This window comes from Lemur catta, chromosome 18 (assembly GCF_020740605.2).
Source record: "Lemur catta isolate mLemCat1 chromosome 18, mLemCat1.pri, whole genome shotgun sequence".
Lineage (NCBI taxonomy): Eukaryota > Metazoa > Chordata > Mammalia > Primates > Lemuridae > Lemur > Lemur catta.
This window is the reverse complement of record NC_059145.1, coordinates 44093528-44108418: the sequence shown is the minus strand read 5'-3', so window position 1 is coordinate 44108418 and position 14891 is coordinate 44093528. Positions and strand designations below refer to the sequence as shown.

Sequence of the window (14891 nt, the reverse complement as noted above, 5' to 3'; positions counted from 1 at the left end):
GGCCCACCTGGGCACCTTTCACCCCTGCCCACAGACGGCTGCTGTCTGTGTGGGAGCCTGTACTCCCGGGTCCGCCCTCCTCAAGCCTCCTCCCTCTCCAGGCCTGCCTTTCTGGAGGCTGATCCCCTGGCTGCCCCTGACAGGGAGTGGGAGGAGGCTTTCATGAGGATGATGCACAGGAGGGGGTCCCCAGAGCAGCAAAAGCAGCATCCCCAGGCCGGGGGCCCCCCAGACTGGCTGGTGGGAGCCCCGCTCCAGTCCTGGAGGTGGCAAGGCCGGCAGATACCATCACCCTGTCACATCCAGAGGGGAAACTGAGGTGTGGGTCCTAGAAGAAGCCAGCCTCAGATACTCAAAAGCCAATCAGGGACAGGGACAAGGACAGAGACAGGAACAGGACCTGTTGTCCTCAGTCCCTGGACAGGGATCTGCCTCTGCAGCAGGTTGAGCACAGGTGGTCTCTGTGAGGACCTGGGGAGCCGGGTAGTGATATAGATGGGGAGGCTAGAGTATAACTGGGGTCCTCAGCCAGGAGCCCCTCACCGCTTTGGGGTATAAACGCATGTGTGTCTGTCTATGATGACATCTGCCCCACCCTTCCCGCACAGGGCTTTCACTCCCCGCAAGGCAGCAGCGATTTCTCAGAGGCCTTTGAAGCCCACTGGGGCCTTAGGCCCTAATTCCCCTAAATCCCTCTTAACTGCTTGCCTCTGCTGGGGCAGGGTGTGGGAGGTGGAGAGGAAGGAGGGGCTTGCCCGGTGGCTGTTGTTCTGTCCGTGTGTCCATGGGGAGGGCATCGGGAGAGGGACCAAGCAAGAAGCCCCTGGGGCCCAACCTTGTTCCCCTAGAAAGGCCATTTTGCCCTGATCCTGCTGACACCAGCCCCTGAGAGCCCAAAGTGGGAAATTAGCCCCGGGGTCATATTTAACATTCTGCACTCCCTGTGAGCCTCCAGAGAGAGGGCCTCATGGGGGTCCCCTAGGGTGCTGAGCCCAGAGTTGGCACAGAGCTGCAGAAGGAGCCAATGAGCACATGGAATGCATGAGGTCGTCACTCTTTCCCTCAATGACTTACCCCTCGTGAAGAAGCAAGGACAGAGTGAATTCAACCCCCACTCCCGCCCTGAGATGCGGTCCTGTCCTGTCCGTGGCAACTGGGCTGTTAGGGGGTCAGGGGATTGAAGGATGCCCCTCAGCTGCTCTTGGTAGCCCCGGGCCTTATCTGCCAAGGCTGGGGCACCCCTGCCAATACCGCCTGTGCAAGCCCCCCAAATCCCCGCAAAGTCCTTACCCATCTTCCCCCAGCAGCAGCAGAAAATGTTCTACAGTTCTGTGAAGACCGGCTACACCATTGGCTACAGCCTGTCCCTTGCCACCCTTCTGGTTGCCACAGCTATCCTGAGCCTGTTCAGGTGAGGCCCAGCCCAAGCAACCGGGCTCAAAGCAGACCTGCAAGTGTCACTCCAGTGGTCAAACCCATACTGGCCCAGGCATGTCCTGGCCCCCTCCACTGTCACAATCCCTGCCCAAGCCACCCTGCCAGGCCAGCCTCCCTAGAGATGGTAGGTGGCCAAGGTGTTCCATCTGCTGTAGCCTAGTCCCCCACAGGATGGCCCTGCACCTGGGGGTAGAGACCAGAGGGTGGGGCCTGCACCCTGGAATGAGGCTTCTGGGGCAGGGCCACAGTGGAGGCTGAAGCGCTTAGAAGCCCAGCTGCACAGGAGGATGGGGCTCCTGGGGGCAGGCCTGCAGCTCAGGACGGGTCCCCCTTCAAGGCAGAGCCTGCACTCTGGAGGCCACATGCTCCCCAGCACCCCTTGCTCAGAGCATAGGATGACGTTGGCTGAGGTGGGGGTGGATGTCCCTTCAGCCTCCCAGATCTGCCCCGCCCCATGCAGGAAGCTCCATTGCACGCGGAACTACATCCACATGAACCTCTTCATATCCTTCATCTTGAGGGCTGCCGCAGTCTTCATCAAAGACTTGATCCTCTACAACAGCGGGGAATTGGACCACTGCTCTGGGGGCTCGGTGAGGACCCCCGCCATGGCCCACCTTCCCCAGTCTCCCTTCATCTTTAATCACCAAAATCTCCTCTTCCCCTCCTGCCCCTCCCTCTCCCTCTTCCCTCCTCCCCCTCCCTCTCTTTCTCTCTCTCAGTCCAAGGTGGCCAAACCCCCACCCAGCCCCACCTGGCAACTCCTCAAATCCCACTCCCCTCCCAGCAACAGCAGATGTCATTCAGACATCTGGGAACTTACTGACCTGCCCCTGCCAATGAGAAAAGCAGATGGGAAATGGGACACTTCACAGCCACAGCTCAGAGCCCCATCCCACCCCAGTTGCTAACTTCCTGTATGGCCTTGGGGGACTTACTCAGTTTCCCCATCTGTGCAAGGACTTCCAAGATTCCTTCTGAGTCTGCTGTTTGCATCCCCAGGGCTCAGCTCACCATGCCACCCTTCCCACTCCCCAGACCTCCCCTTGCCATCTGGAGTGGGTCCTCCTCTTCTGTTCTGCCCCTGCAGAAGGAAGGTTAAGGGACCACATAAGGAATTCATTGCCAGTCACTAGGGGGTCCACCTCCAAGTGATTCTGCGCTAAAGGCCCCTCACTGAGTGCCCGTGAGCTAGGACAGAAGCTTGAGACCGGCCCTAGCTCCCACCCATTCCTTGTGGAATGGTGACTCATTGCTTCATGAGTGACCCCAGAAGCAATGCACTATATCAGGGGTCAGTAGTACCTTCTCCCCAAAGAGGGAACCTATGATAGTGGAATCACAGGCATCTCAACAAGGGGGAGAGAAAACCCAGGGACCCACCTTGGCCATTCCCAGAGCTCCTCAGAGGATCCATCGCAGGACCTGGGGGCCAAGTCAGACACGCGCAGTGTGAGCACTGCACAGCCTGCAGCCCCCAGTGCACTGGCTAAGGGTAACTGTGGAGACTGGCTTCCCAGTTCACCGGCACCTCTGCGAAGCTTTTCTAAGACATGGTGAAAGTACAGGTAACTGTCCTGTACCTTAAAGAGCTGAATTATTCTTGCAGAGCAAATGGGGGGAAGGTGGAGGGCACAAGCCCTCCTGTAGCTGGAGGGACTGAAGCACAGCCTGAGGAAAGACTTTCCTACCACAGGGAGGGGAGGGGAGGGGAGGGGAAGGGCAGTGTCTCTCTGAAGATGTCTCAAAGACAAGAGTATAGGAAGGAAGGGTGGGAACTGGAGTTCTGGGTACAGGGGGACGTGGAAGCTAGAGGGCTTCCTGGAGAAGGGTGGCTTGAAGCCCTGGCTCACAGGCATCTAGGCTTGATCTGAAATGGGAGACTTTCTGGGAGGGAACAGAGGGCCCAGAGACCTTCCAAACATGCCAGATGGGACACCCAGAGCCCCATGACTACCCTACTCAGGGGTCTCCCTGACCCCCAGAAGGAATGGCCACCCTCCCCTTTTCTTTCCTTCACTTCTACTTCCCCCTCCTCTGCCCTCTTCTCAGTCCGTCTCTGCTCCACACTTCTGCCTGGGCCTCACTCAATAGTCCACAGCCCACACCCCCACACATTCAGCAGACTCGTGCACACTCAAGCAAGAATTCTCCCTCATACTTCTTCCAGCTACTTTCAATCCTAATTGGAATGAGATGAATGAATGGGGGTGTGAGTGGATGGGCAGATTGGTGGCTAGTGGAGTAAATAGATGTGTGAATAGCTGAGTAGGCAGAAGAATAGATGGATAAAGCAAGGAAGATTGAACAGACGGTGGGTAGAGGGGTGGGTGGGAAGATAGGTGGATGGATGCATGAGTGGACTAATGGATGCATTAGATGGGTAGGTGCATAGATGCATGGATGGATAGATGGCTGGGTGGGTGGGTTAGTAAATGAATAGAGAGATAGGTGAATGGGTGTAAGGACTGATAGATAAGTGAAATGAATAGATGAGGGATGGATTCATGGATGGAAGATGGATAGATGGATGACTTGGTAGAGGATGTCTAGTGCATAGATGGGTAACTAAATCGATAAATGGATAGGTGAGTGGGTGGATAATTGTACAAGTAGATGGGTGGATAGATATGTAGAAGAAAAGATGGATAGATGATGAATTGATGGATGGATAATTAAAATCACCAGCTTATCCCAAAGCATCAGATGATCTAAAATCAGGGATAATGAGAAAACCAATGAGTACATTTTTAAGGAGATAATACAAAACAACTAAGAGATTTAGTTGGCTGCACTGTAACTAGGTTTGTCCCTCCAGACAGGGGTGTGGGCAGTCAAAGACCCCTTCTAGCCCCAGTGAGTCCTCTCTTTGCTCCTCCCCCTGCAGGTGGGCTGTAAGGCGGCCATGGTCTTCTTCCAGTACTGTGTCATGGCCAACTTCTTCTGGCTGCTGGTGGAGGGCCTCTACCTGCACACCCTGCTTGCCGTCTCCTTCTTCTCCGAGAGGAAGTACTTCTGGGGGTACATACTCATCGGCTGGGGTATGGTACCAGGGAGGGCTGCCAAACTGGGGACAGAGGGGACAAGGCCAGGGGAACTCACTAGGGGAAGGTGCCAACCCAGCCTGCAGTCTTAGATCTTGCCTAGGCTGCAGGTCCTGCCTGTATACAAGGATCTTGGCCAAGGGTTGAGAAAAGTCCCCCAAATGTCTGAGCCTAGGGAGGTGTCCTCAGGCAGCTGCACCCAGGGCTGACCTATGGGACAGATTCTGTGAATATCCTTCCATTTCTCCTTCAGCCCCTGAAACATACCTAATCTATAAGGTGACTCTGTCAAAATTAGAAACAGATGTCCCTCTGAGTGGACACAGCCCCTCAGGCATATACCTTCACCATTTCAGTGCAGCATCTTTGCACAGTGAACAACCTAGGCAACCATAGATGGCAGCCCTGAATATCCACCCTGTTCTCTCTCTCTCCCGTTCTCTGGTTCCTCCTCCTAAATCTCTCCCTCATGCCCTCTACCCCTGTTTCCCATGCCCTTTTCTCTCTTTCTTTGTCCCCTGGCCCTGACAGGGGTGCCCAGCACATTCACCATGGTGTGGACCATCACCAGGATCCATTTTGAGGATTATGGGTGAGCTGTCACCCACCGTTCCCCCCGGCTGCCATCACTGGGGACAGATCCCCTGGGTGGGTTGATGGTGCCACCCAGGCTTGGCATGTGGACAAACCACAGCACTTGGCCCAGAGTGGGAGGCTGGAGAGGGACCTGGGGAGCAACAGATTCTGGGCCCAGAGTTCCCAAAGGGCTCGGCGGCAGAGCCGGGGACAAGGGAGAGGACTGCTGACTCTGCTGAGGACAACCTCTCTCTCTCTCCCCACCATACTCTGCTCAGATGCTGGGACACCATCGACTCCCCATTGTGGTGGATCATAAAGGGCCCCATCCTCGCCTCCATCTTGGTAAGGCCTCCAACCACTTGGAGATGGGGAAACTGAGGCCCAGAGGGAGGCAACTTACCTCAGGTCACACAGGAAATTAGTGCCTGGGTGAGAGCTGAAACATAGGCTTCCCAATGCCTAATGCAGGGCCACTCCCATCCCTACCCATCAGTTCTTTCTCTAGAGTAAACGGGTTGGGGGACCCAGTCCTTGGGACACGAAGCAGAGTCCCTGGATGACCTGCCCACAGGGGAAGAGCTAAGGAAGAGGGAAGATGGGGGCAGCAGGACCCTGGGGAAGGAGCCAGGCCGGCAGCCCAGGGGACTGGCCACCCCAACCTCCCGTCTCTGACTGCCCGATCTTGGGCCCTCACCCACTAGGTGAACTTCATCTTGTTTATTTGCATCATCCGAATCCTGGTTCAGAAACTGCAGCCCCCAGATATCAGGAAGAGTGACAGCAGCCCATACTCGTGAGTGTGGGCCCAGTGCTCTGATCCCCCAGTACCTCCACCCCCGGTGCTCAACCCATCCCACATCTCCTTGAAGTCTCCCTACCCTAAACATCCAGAGTCACCAAAAAGCCACATTGCTCTTGCCCACCTCCACCATGGCCTGGCTCAGCCCACCAGTGTCCCCTGCCACAGCCCTGCCCTCAGCAGGCTGCCCTCAGAGCCAAAGTCTGCTTCTGCACTCACTTACCTGGCATCCTTCCCAGGTGTGCATCTGCTGCCAAGCCAGGAGACTCGAGAAGACAGAGACAACCTGCGTCTTATTCATACCATGTGCCCAGTCCCTGGCATGTACCTGGCACAGAAAGGGGGTGCAATAAATGCAGAGCAGAGGAATGCCCTGGAGGCACTCCCAGTGTACCAATGAGGCAGCACATTCAGGACTCAATATTCCCCAATAATAATAATGGTGTCTGCAGTTTACATGCCAGACATGTGCTAAGGGGTTTCCTTGCGTCATCTCATTTCATCCACACAGTCCCCTGTAAAATTGTCCCCTTTTTACAGAGGGGAAACTGATACACACTCCCCCCTCCTCAGGGTTTGGGAGCACATCACCATGGGCAGGGAGAAGGGGGCACAGTGTTCTTGGGACAGTGCTTGGAAAGGTGTGAGGACTGTTCCCTGTGCTTGGGAGGACTGGGGAAACAGGCATGTTTTCACGGGAGCCACAGGGCTTGAAGGCAGAGCTAAAGAAACATGAAAATGTGAAAAGGGAGGCTATGGGAAGGCAAGTAGGGTCTGCATGCCCACGGACAGGAACAAGAGATTGAGTAGCAGTGCTGTGCACACAAGACAAACCTGGAACACCCCACAAGGGCCTCCCAGTCCTGAGGTTCTAGAATGTTCTTCTTGGCCTGGCTTCTCCCTAGGGAGTCTGAGCTGTGGTTCTAAGATTCCCGGCTAGAATGTCACGAGCTGCTGGATTTAGGATTCTATTCTGGAATGCTGTGACTGTCTCTGATGAGACTAAGACTCACATTCCTGGTGTGACAGTATGCTCTCCTGCTGGGTGTGTAGGCAGAGCTTCCCTTCCTGTCTGAGAAGCAAGGGCCCTGGAGGGTCTGCAGTTTGCTGAGGGGCAGCACATCTGGCCTGTGCACCCGCATCCTCTCCTTCGCTGATGGGGCCTTATTTCCCCCAATGTACGAAGGTTTGAAAGGGCTTGAATCTGAGGCAAAGAGAGCTGGTCATGGTCATGGCCAGGTCCATGTGGGTGCGATGGAAAGGAAACAGCTGTCAGCAGGCAGGGGAGGGGGGAGGAGCTGGAGATGGAGCTCCTCGAGGAGAGGCTGTGAGCTCCCACTCTCCACCTCCCCATAAGCCTTCAATTTAAAGAAAGCCTCCATCTGTCAGTCTCTGGCATGTAGGATAGGTTTGTAGCCAAGGAGGGGTGGGCAGTGCTCAGGATCTTCGCATGACTGGGAACCAGGTCGGGGAAGAGCTGGGAAGGGCAGGGCCAGCTGTGGGACCTCAGGCCCCAGGCTAGGCCTCCCTGGCCTGACTGCCAAGGCAGGAGAGATAGAGGCAGAGACTCTCCTTAATCACCCTGCACCCAGACCTCTCCCAGCCAGGGAACCACGGCTCACACTGCCAGGGCCAGCTATGAGGTCAGGTGGCTGGGAGGCCTGAACTCTGTGCATGGGAGAGGGGCGGGCATTTAGAGTGAATGCCCACCCTACTGAACACACAAGGCTGTGAAGGAGGAGCTGGTCCCTCAGAGCATACTGAGAGTGTGTGCATTGCATGGGGAGGTATAGGGAGAGGGATGCAACCCCACAGAAAAGTGGCAACTCCTGGAGGAGTGGACACAGTAGAAAAGCCAAAGACAGAGGACTCCACTGATTAACCCTGGGTCATCCCTGGTGAGCAAGCACAAACTTGGGCACCTATCACCCTCCCAAGTGGCCCTGTGGTCAGCACCCCAATTAGAAAGACTTCTTTCCCAGAAGTCTTCATTCCCAGTAGGGAATGTTCTCTCGTAAATGCACTGCACTTCATAGCACCCAAAGCACTTCCAAGTTTAGAGTGGGCCCCTGTTTCTGTAATTTGACTATGTTTAGCATGCATTTACCCCATCATACAGATTGGGGAAACTGAGACCAGGAGAGGCGGAACCACGATCTCTTGTTACCTGAGAACATCTCTCCATTAGCTGAAATCCGCTGTTATACATCATCCCCTACCGGCCCCTCCTGCATGCTCTTTCCTCCAGAAGAGCAAGAATAGGGGGGTTCTTTCTCCCTCGTGCTTCCCTACAGCATTTCCCTTTGTGGGCATGAGGGCAGAGGCACTGCGGATATGGAACTGGAGCATATGTGGGCATAATATTTCGGGAAGCCAACAGTCCCTCTCACACATCCTGGTCAGTGTCCCCATCTCTGTGCTCCCAGCTTCCCATGCCAGGCCCTATCGTATCCACACGTGTGGACACACATACCCAGGGCCTGCCCCTCCCCTGTCCTCAGGAGACTGGCCAAGTCCACGCTCCTGCTGATCCCCCTGTTTGGAGTGCACTACATCATGTTTGCCTTCTTCCCCGACAACTTTAAGACTGAAGCGAAAATGGTCTTTGAGCTCATCGTGGGGTCTTTCCAGGTACGAACTGTTGACTTAAGCCTACATTCTCCTCTGGCCTTTAGGGGGATTAACCTGGGGCCTTGCCACCGGATTCCAGTCTTTTCACTGTATTAAGTATTGGTTAAGTACTTTGTGCTTAGCCCTTTCCTTAACCAGGGGAACACAGGGGTGGGGCTAGGGTTGGGAGCTCCTGAGACCTGTCTACCTCACCTCTCCTGTCCCCTTTCTCCCCAGGGTTTTGTGGTGGCCATCCTCTACTGCTTCCTCAATGGTGAGGTAAGCCCCTCCCAGACCTTGAACTCCCAGGCCCAGGGTCCAGAGCAAGACAGGTTAAACCTTATTACTCCAACTGTGATGCTCCACTAGTAGCATCAGGGTCACTTAGGACCTTGTTAAAAATTCAAATCCCTGGGACCACCCCAGACCTTCTGGCTTAGAATCTGCATTTTAACAAAAACCCCTGGGGTCTCATGTGTGCCTTAGAGTTTGAGAAACACCCAGTTCAGTGGCTGTGTGCAGAGTGGGGGAGGGGGGCGCTGCAAGTGAAGGTTGAGTTACTGTGGAGCCCTGGTTACAATGCACAAAAATCCACTTGGATGAGCTCAAGTGAGCTGGAGGGCCAGGGTAAGGAAAACTGTGTACAGCCGCCCCTAGGCAGCATCCCTCTCCCTCCTTGGACTGCATTCTCTGATCCTCTCTTCCTCTCACCTCCTCCCACTCCAAGGCCTTGATTTGACCTTGACCCCAACCCAGTCCCAACTCTGCACTGCCCAAGGCAGCATCTGGGTCTCTCCATTTAGACTTCCCAAAGAGGATATGACTGGCAGGCTCAGCACCCTAAATCGAGAGAAGCCCAATCAGCAGTGGGCAACCACCCTCCCCTCTCCTAGGTGCAGGCGGAGCTGCGACGGAAGTGGCGGCGCTGGCACCTGCAGGGTGTCCTAGGCTGGAGCCCCAAATACCAGCACCCATTGGGAGGCAGCAACGGCGCCACGTGCAGCACACAGGTGTCCATGCTGACCCGCGTCAGCCCGGGCGCGCGCCGCTCCTCCAGTTTTCAGGCCGAAGTCTCCCTGGTCTGACCACCAGGAGCCCAGGGGCCCAAGGCGGCCCCTCCCGCCCCCTCTCACCCACCCCGGCCGGTGCTGGGGACTGAGGCCTTCCCCGGGCGCGGCCAGCCCCAGCCCTGGGCTCGGAGGCTGCCCCAACCCCCAGGGCATCCGGACACTCCTGGAGAACGCGGCCCTCGCACCGGCCTCGTGCGTTTCTAGGCAAGTAGCAGATCTGGGAGCCGGTCCCCTGGAGAATGTGGGGTGGGACTTAGTCATCAGACTCCTCCTCTAGAGGTCCCTCCTCCAATCAAGGGCAAGAAATCTGCATACTTTCATCCTGACTCCGCCCCTGGTAGCTCTTCTGCCCAATCAGAGGAAAGCAACCGCTCACCCTCAAACAACGCTGTGATCTGCGGGCAGAAAGGCCCTGCACCGGAGGGCCGCCACCACCACCAGCCCCGACAGTGCCTGAAGTTTCACCATCGCTGCCAAGTTCCTGTGGGTTCAGCATTGCCATTCAGGCGTCTCTCTGAAGATGCGGGTCTCTCCTCGGGTGCCCTCCTCTTAGCTACCAGCTTCTCAAGGTGAGTGAGTTAGTCTGTCTGCCCGGAGTTTTGGTTTGGGGAGCACGGCTACCTTTGTAGTCCCCCTGAAGTGGAGCGTCAGTCTGGTGGCTGGAACAATGCAACCCACGGACTGAGGAACTCTGAGGCCTCCGGAAAGTGAGGAGACAGCAGCCAGCAAATGCTGAGGTCTCGGAGTAAGCCTACCTGCTCTCCAAGCTCCATCCGGCTTCATCCGTCAAGTGCAATCAGTGACACCAGTCATACGCATCCCACAGGCTGTGGAAGCAACAGGGATCAAGAGCTGCCCTCCTTGGCTGCCCACCTATGTGCCAACTATTGTAACCGGGCTCAGAGACGTGCGCTCCTGGGCCCCTTCATCCTCGAATCAACCCAGCAAAGTGGGAATTACTGTGCCTATTTCATGGATCAGGAAACAGTCTCACAGAGAGCAGGTACCTCACCCCTGTCGCACAGACAGGATTTGAACTCAGATCTGGCTGATGGAAAGGTGAAAGCACAGACTCTTAACTGCTACCTTTTGTATACTGTAACCAGCTGGATCCTCTTGGCTATTTGTATCACCACTCATATTGTTACTGCCATTATTCCTGAGTCCCTGTTCCCACCCTACCCTCCCTGGAGTGTGGCTGGGGTGTCCTTCAGCCCATGTATCATCTGGACAAGAGTTAGTTCATGGCATCCTCTGTCTGCCCTTCACCCCTGTGGCCACACAGCTTCCTACCCACACCCCCACCAGATGGTCCCCTCAGGACTGCACAGGCTTGTGCGACAATAAATACTGGCTTGGATTGGCTTGGTTCTCCTGGTGGTTGATGTTCTCACATGGCCTAAAATGGGAACCAGTTTTCACCTTGCAGCAATCTCCCCCCACCCCAAGGAGGGGTGTCCACAGCAATGCTGAAGCCAGATGTCACCACCCCTCTGGCTTTTGACAGCAACCTCCTCACACACACCCATTTCCATGTGAGAACCACACAGTTCTGAGGGCCTTCAACTCCCATCTTTTCAAGTTGTATCCTCTTTCTTCTGAGTGTGATGAAGTTAGACCCGGTCTCCATTATGTCCCCCAATCCCTAAGTCCAGCCAAGAAGCGATCATTCTAGTCTTGGATCAATACAAAACATCTGACAGAGCTTCCTGTGGTCCCAGATATAGTTAACTGGGAGTGTTTCACAGGTCTCAGTCATTCCTGAAGACAAGGAGCAAACAAGGTATAGAATGACCGTGTCTTCATTGCCCAGGGCTCAGCCAAGAGGTAGAGGACAGCACAAATGTCACTGAGCAGAGACAATACGACTAATAGAAAGGTTTAGATGGAGATGGAGCATGGTGAAGTAGATGTCACTCAGCAAGAGCTGTCTCCAAAGCCTTGCCCGAGCCACCCTCGTTGGGTTCTGCCTCCTGCAAACTTGCTGAAGGAACAGGAGAGGGATGCCACGCTGGTAAAAACTTGTGAGAATAGGCTGGCAAAGGCTCAGATGTGCCTGCAAGGCTCCTTCAAAGCCTTGTCCTACTCAGTGCCAGCCCAGGACCCATCATCAAAGGACAGCTCCAACCCAGCATCCCTCAGAGGCCCAGGTCAGGGATGATCAGGCCAGGATAAGAGTGACTGTGAACCTGGGGCTGGGCAGCCTCAGGGAAATGCCCTTTGATCAGCATTTCCAGCATCCCTGGGGGTGGCAGACTCTCTCCCTCTAGATTCACACTCCACGCCCTGCCCTGTGCACGCTCAGCTGTAGGATGACAAGGACATGGTGCCCTTGGTCTTGGCCTCAGGCACTCCAGGCCCACTGGAGAGAGCATTCTTGGCACCCTCCTTCCCCTCCCCCTGCCCAGACCAACAGTGATGACTGCCAATGAAGTGCCCATAGTGGAGAGCTGAGGTGGGGTGTTGGGCATCTGGCACTGGTTCCAGTCTTCCCTGGGTGTCTCACATCCCTGCCTCCCCGAGGCATAGGTGATGAGAGATAGGGAGCAGGTGGTCTGTCCATGCTCCCTTCATCCAGCTGGGGCGTGTCACTCACTCCCCTCCCTACTTAGTGCCTCTCTGAACCAGTTCCAGGGAACTCATCCGCCCATGCCCCTCAGTAAGGTCCAGAAGACCCAGCCCTAGTCTTTTAGTCCCAAATCTGCTTCAGACTTTCTCAGAGACGGTGAGCAGACCCCCACCCATCTCTGGGCACCAGTTTCTCCACCTGCACAATAGGGGAGGGTGCTAGCTGGCTTAGCTTAGCTCCTGGCTAAGGTGTGGATGGCTGACAAGGAGGGGACAGCCCAGAGCCCTCTGCCACCCACTCTGGGCTCAGGGAAAGGACAGCGGCTGGAGAGGGGGAGCTCAAGTCATCCGGGGGGCTGGGGAATACACAGAGGATGGAGGCTGTGCAGGGAGAAGGTCAGAAACTGGCAGGACTCCCTCTTGAGAGGCGAGCTCAGGCTGGTAGAAGAGGGCGGAGGGAGAGAGGAAACAGAAATGAGAAGAACCAGCAGGCCCGTGGGAGCAGAGTGTTTGCAGAGGAAAGGGCAGCACCCTGCCTTCCCGGTCAGGGACCCTACGGGCTGCCTGAGCTGTGTGAAGGCCAGGCGGGGCCCCCACACCGAGCTGGACCTGGCCCACACACCACAGCCACTGAAATCCCCCATTAGTGTGTAATGGCTTTAGGGTAAGGCAGGCAGCCCTGGGGAGGGGAGAAGTTATCAGCTGAGAGGGTGGAGAGTGAAAGAAGCAGAGAGACCCAAGACGTGGGCAACAAAAAGGAAAACATAGGTGGGGCCCTGCCCAGAGAGGTGACAAGAGGAAAAGCTCAGTGATGGGCATTCGGGGATGGGGAAAACTGAAACACAGTCTCAGGTGGGCAGAGGCCACAGACAGGCATCCGAGGCCGAGAACAGTCATGGATAGGGGTGACCACGAGCAGATTTCTCCCAGCCCCCTTCCTCCTCCCCAGGCCCACGTCCCCCTCCTGCCCTGCCAGGCACCTGTCGGGCCAGGCCAACTCATCTTTATCGCCACCTGGTGGGTGCTACGAGGACTTCGCCAAAGTTGGCCTCAAGGCCCAAACAAGGCCCCTTCCCAGGAGGCCAAGTGACACAGAGGGCAGGTCTTTCTCCTGAGGTCCAGGCAGAGGGAGATACAAGCAGGAGGAGGTGGTGAGGCCACAGCACTGGTTTTCAGGGTTAGCATGGAATGAAGGAGGCCCAAGGCCTGTCCTCAGGCCCAGGCCACTGACACAAACCCTGCCTCAGGCCCAGCTGCAACCCCAGGTAGAACCCAGCCTCTGGTTGGCCACAGGCTGGACCCCGGCCCCTCCCTGAGCCCTGACCCCAGTCCCTGAGGGCAAGGCCCAATTAAGTCAGGTGGGTACCTCCTGGGAAGGCAAGGACAAGGAAGCCCCCACCATCCCAGTGCAGAGAGCCACCATCCTCTACGTGGTGGAGGCCACCACGTGGGTGATTCCTGCCACACCAGGGCACAGGCTGCCCAAGGAGGACATCCAGTCTGCCAGCAGAATGGATGACAGCTTCTTAGGAGAGGCAACACTGAGGTTTTCTCCAAGGACTAGGCAGGGGACTCTGGGGCCCAAGGGAGCATGATGGCTGCCAAGGACACCTGAATCCAGGGGAGCAGGCATAGGGGTCCCTTTCCCACAGGAGCACGTGGAGGCTTCCTACGTGAGGCCAAGTGGAGGCGGGTGGGCTTTGGGCAGGCCACTCTGGCTGCTGAGAAGGGCCTAAGGGGCAGGCCTGGGCAAGGCTGTCAATCCATCATCCAGGTGAGGGAGGAGGAGGAGGGTTGGGGAGACAATGACCTGCTTTGGGACATGCTGAATGTAATGTCTGTGGGACGTCTGTGGAGAAGCCCCATTGGAATCAGGACCTAAAGTGACAGGGCCCAGACAGGGAGCTGGGAGACGAGGGCAGCCCCTGTAGGGGAGGGGTGTGTGGGGAGTGTGCTGGCAGGGGTGGGGCGAGGAGTCGGATTCAGCCCTCCATTCCCACCGATCACCCAGGGCCTGTTTTAATGAGCAATGACCCAGCCCCCCCTCCAATGTGGGAACAGGAACTGCTCTTATCTTTCCCGGGGGAGGGGGCCAGAGCCACAGCTGGCAGTCATTAAACACCCTGATCAGGGCAGGGATGGACGAGATATTAATAGCCAGGAGTCGATGGCCCTGGAGACACAGCCTCCAAGGAAGAGGCTGTGTCCTGAGCAGGCCATGGGGATGAGGAGGATAGGTCAGGAGGCCGCCCTGGCAATGCCCCAGCCTCCATGCAGGACAGGCGGGGTAGCCAAAGTCCAGAGAAGGAAAGGGACTTGCTTGGGATTGTCAGCACCATCATTGGTAAAGCCTGGCCTTGAACCCAGTTCTCCAAATCCCAGAGCCCTGCCTCTTTGTTGTATGGATTTTCATAAAGGAGACCACCGGGGGTACCCTGTGTGGAAACACAAGAAGAGAAGACCTAGTTGGTGACTCTGATTCTATGTATAAAATCTTGATGTTTTGTTCTTATACTTTTTGCATTAATTTTCATTTTTTAAAATATTATCTTGATTAGCAAGATTTTTTGCCACCCCTTAAATTTTGTACCCAAGGCAAGTACCTCACTTGCCTCACCCTAGTCCCAGCCCAGCCCCCAGGGCTCCCAGCATCCCTGAGTCCCAGGATTTCAGCATGGAAGAAACTCTGGAGGGCTCTAGACCGGCCTCTATGTAGCTCAGAAGAGGATCCTGCCGGGGTGAGGCCTGCTAGAAGTAGGCAGCTCCAGGACAAATTCAGCAGCT

The 14891-nt window shown here is 56.0% G+C and overlaps 1 protein-coding gene across 5 annotated transcripts in view; it reads left to right on the top strand.

Moving 5' to 3' along the window:
* Nucleotides 1-10899, top strand: part of VIPR1 (vasoactive intestinal peptide receptor 1) — a 33065-nt gene extending 22166 nt beyond the window's left edge. For 3 of the 5 annotated variants that reach the window (XM_045529876.1, XM_045529874.1, XM_045529871.1), the window contains 9 exons: nucleotides 1305-1411; nucleotides 1898-2030; nucleotides 4325-4478; nucleotides 5013-5073; nucleotides 5336-5402; nucleotides 5762-5853; nucleotides 8361-8490; nucleotides 8707-8748; nucleotides 9363-10899. In XM_045529876.1, the coding sequence (XP_045385832.1) occupies nucleotides 1305-1411; nucleotides 1898-2030; nucleotides 4325-4478; nucleotides 5013-5073; nucleotides 5336-5402; nucleotides 5762-5853; nucleotides 8361-8490; nucleotides 8707-8748; nucleotides 9363-9554 (978 nt within the window). In that variant the 3' untranslated portion in view covers nucleotides 9555-10899. The remainder of the gene's footprint in view (nucleotides 1-1304; nucleotides 1412-1897; nucleotides 2031-4324; nucleotides 4479-5012; nucleotides 5074-5335; nucleotides 5403-5761; nucleotides 5854-8360; nucleotides 8491-8706; nucleotides 8749-9362) is intronic. The other 2 variants (XM_045529875.1, XM_045529873.1) reach the window with 1 other exon arrangement.
* The last annotated feature ends 3992 nt before the right edge of the window (nucleotides 10900-14891 follow it).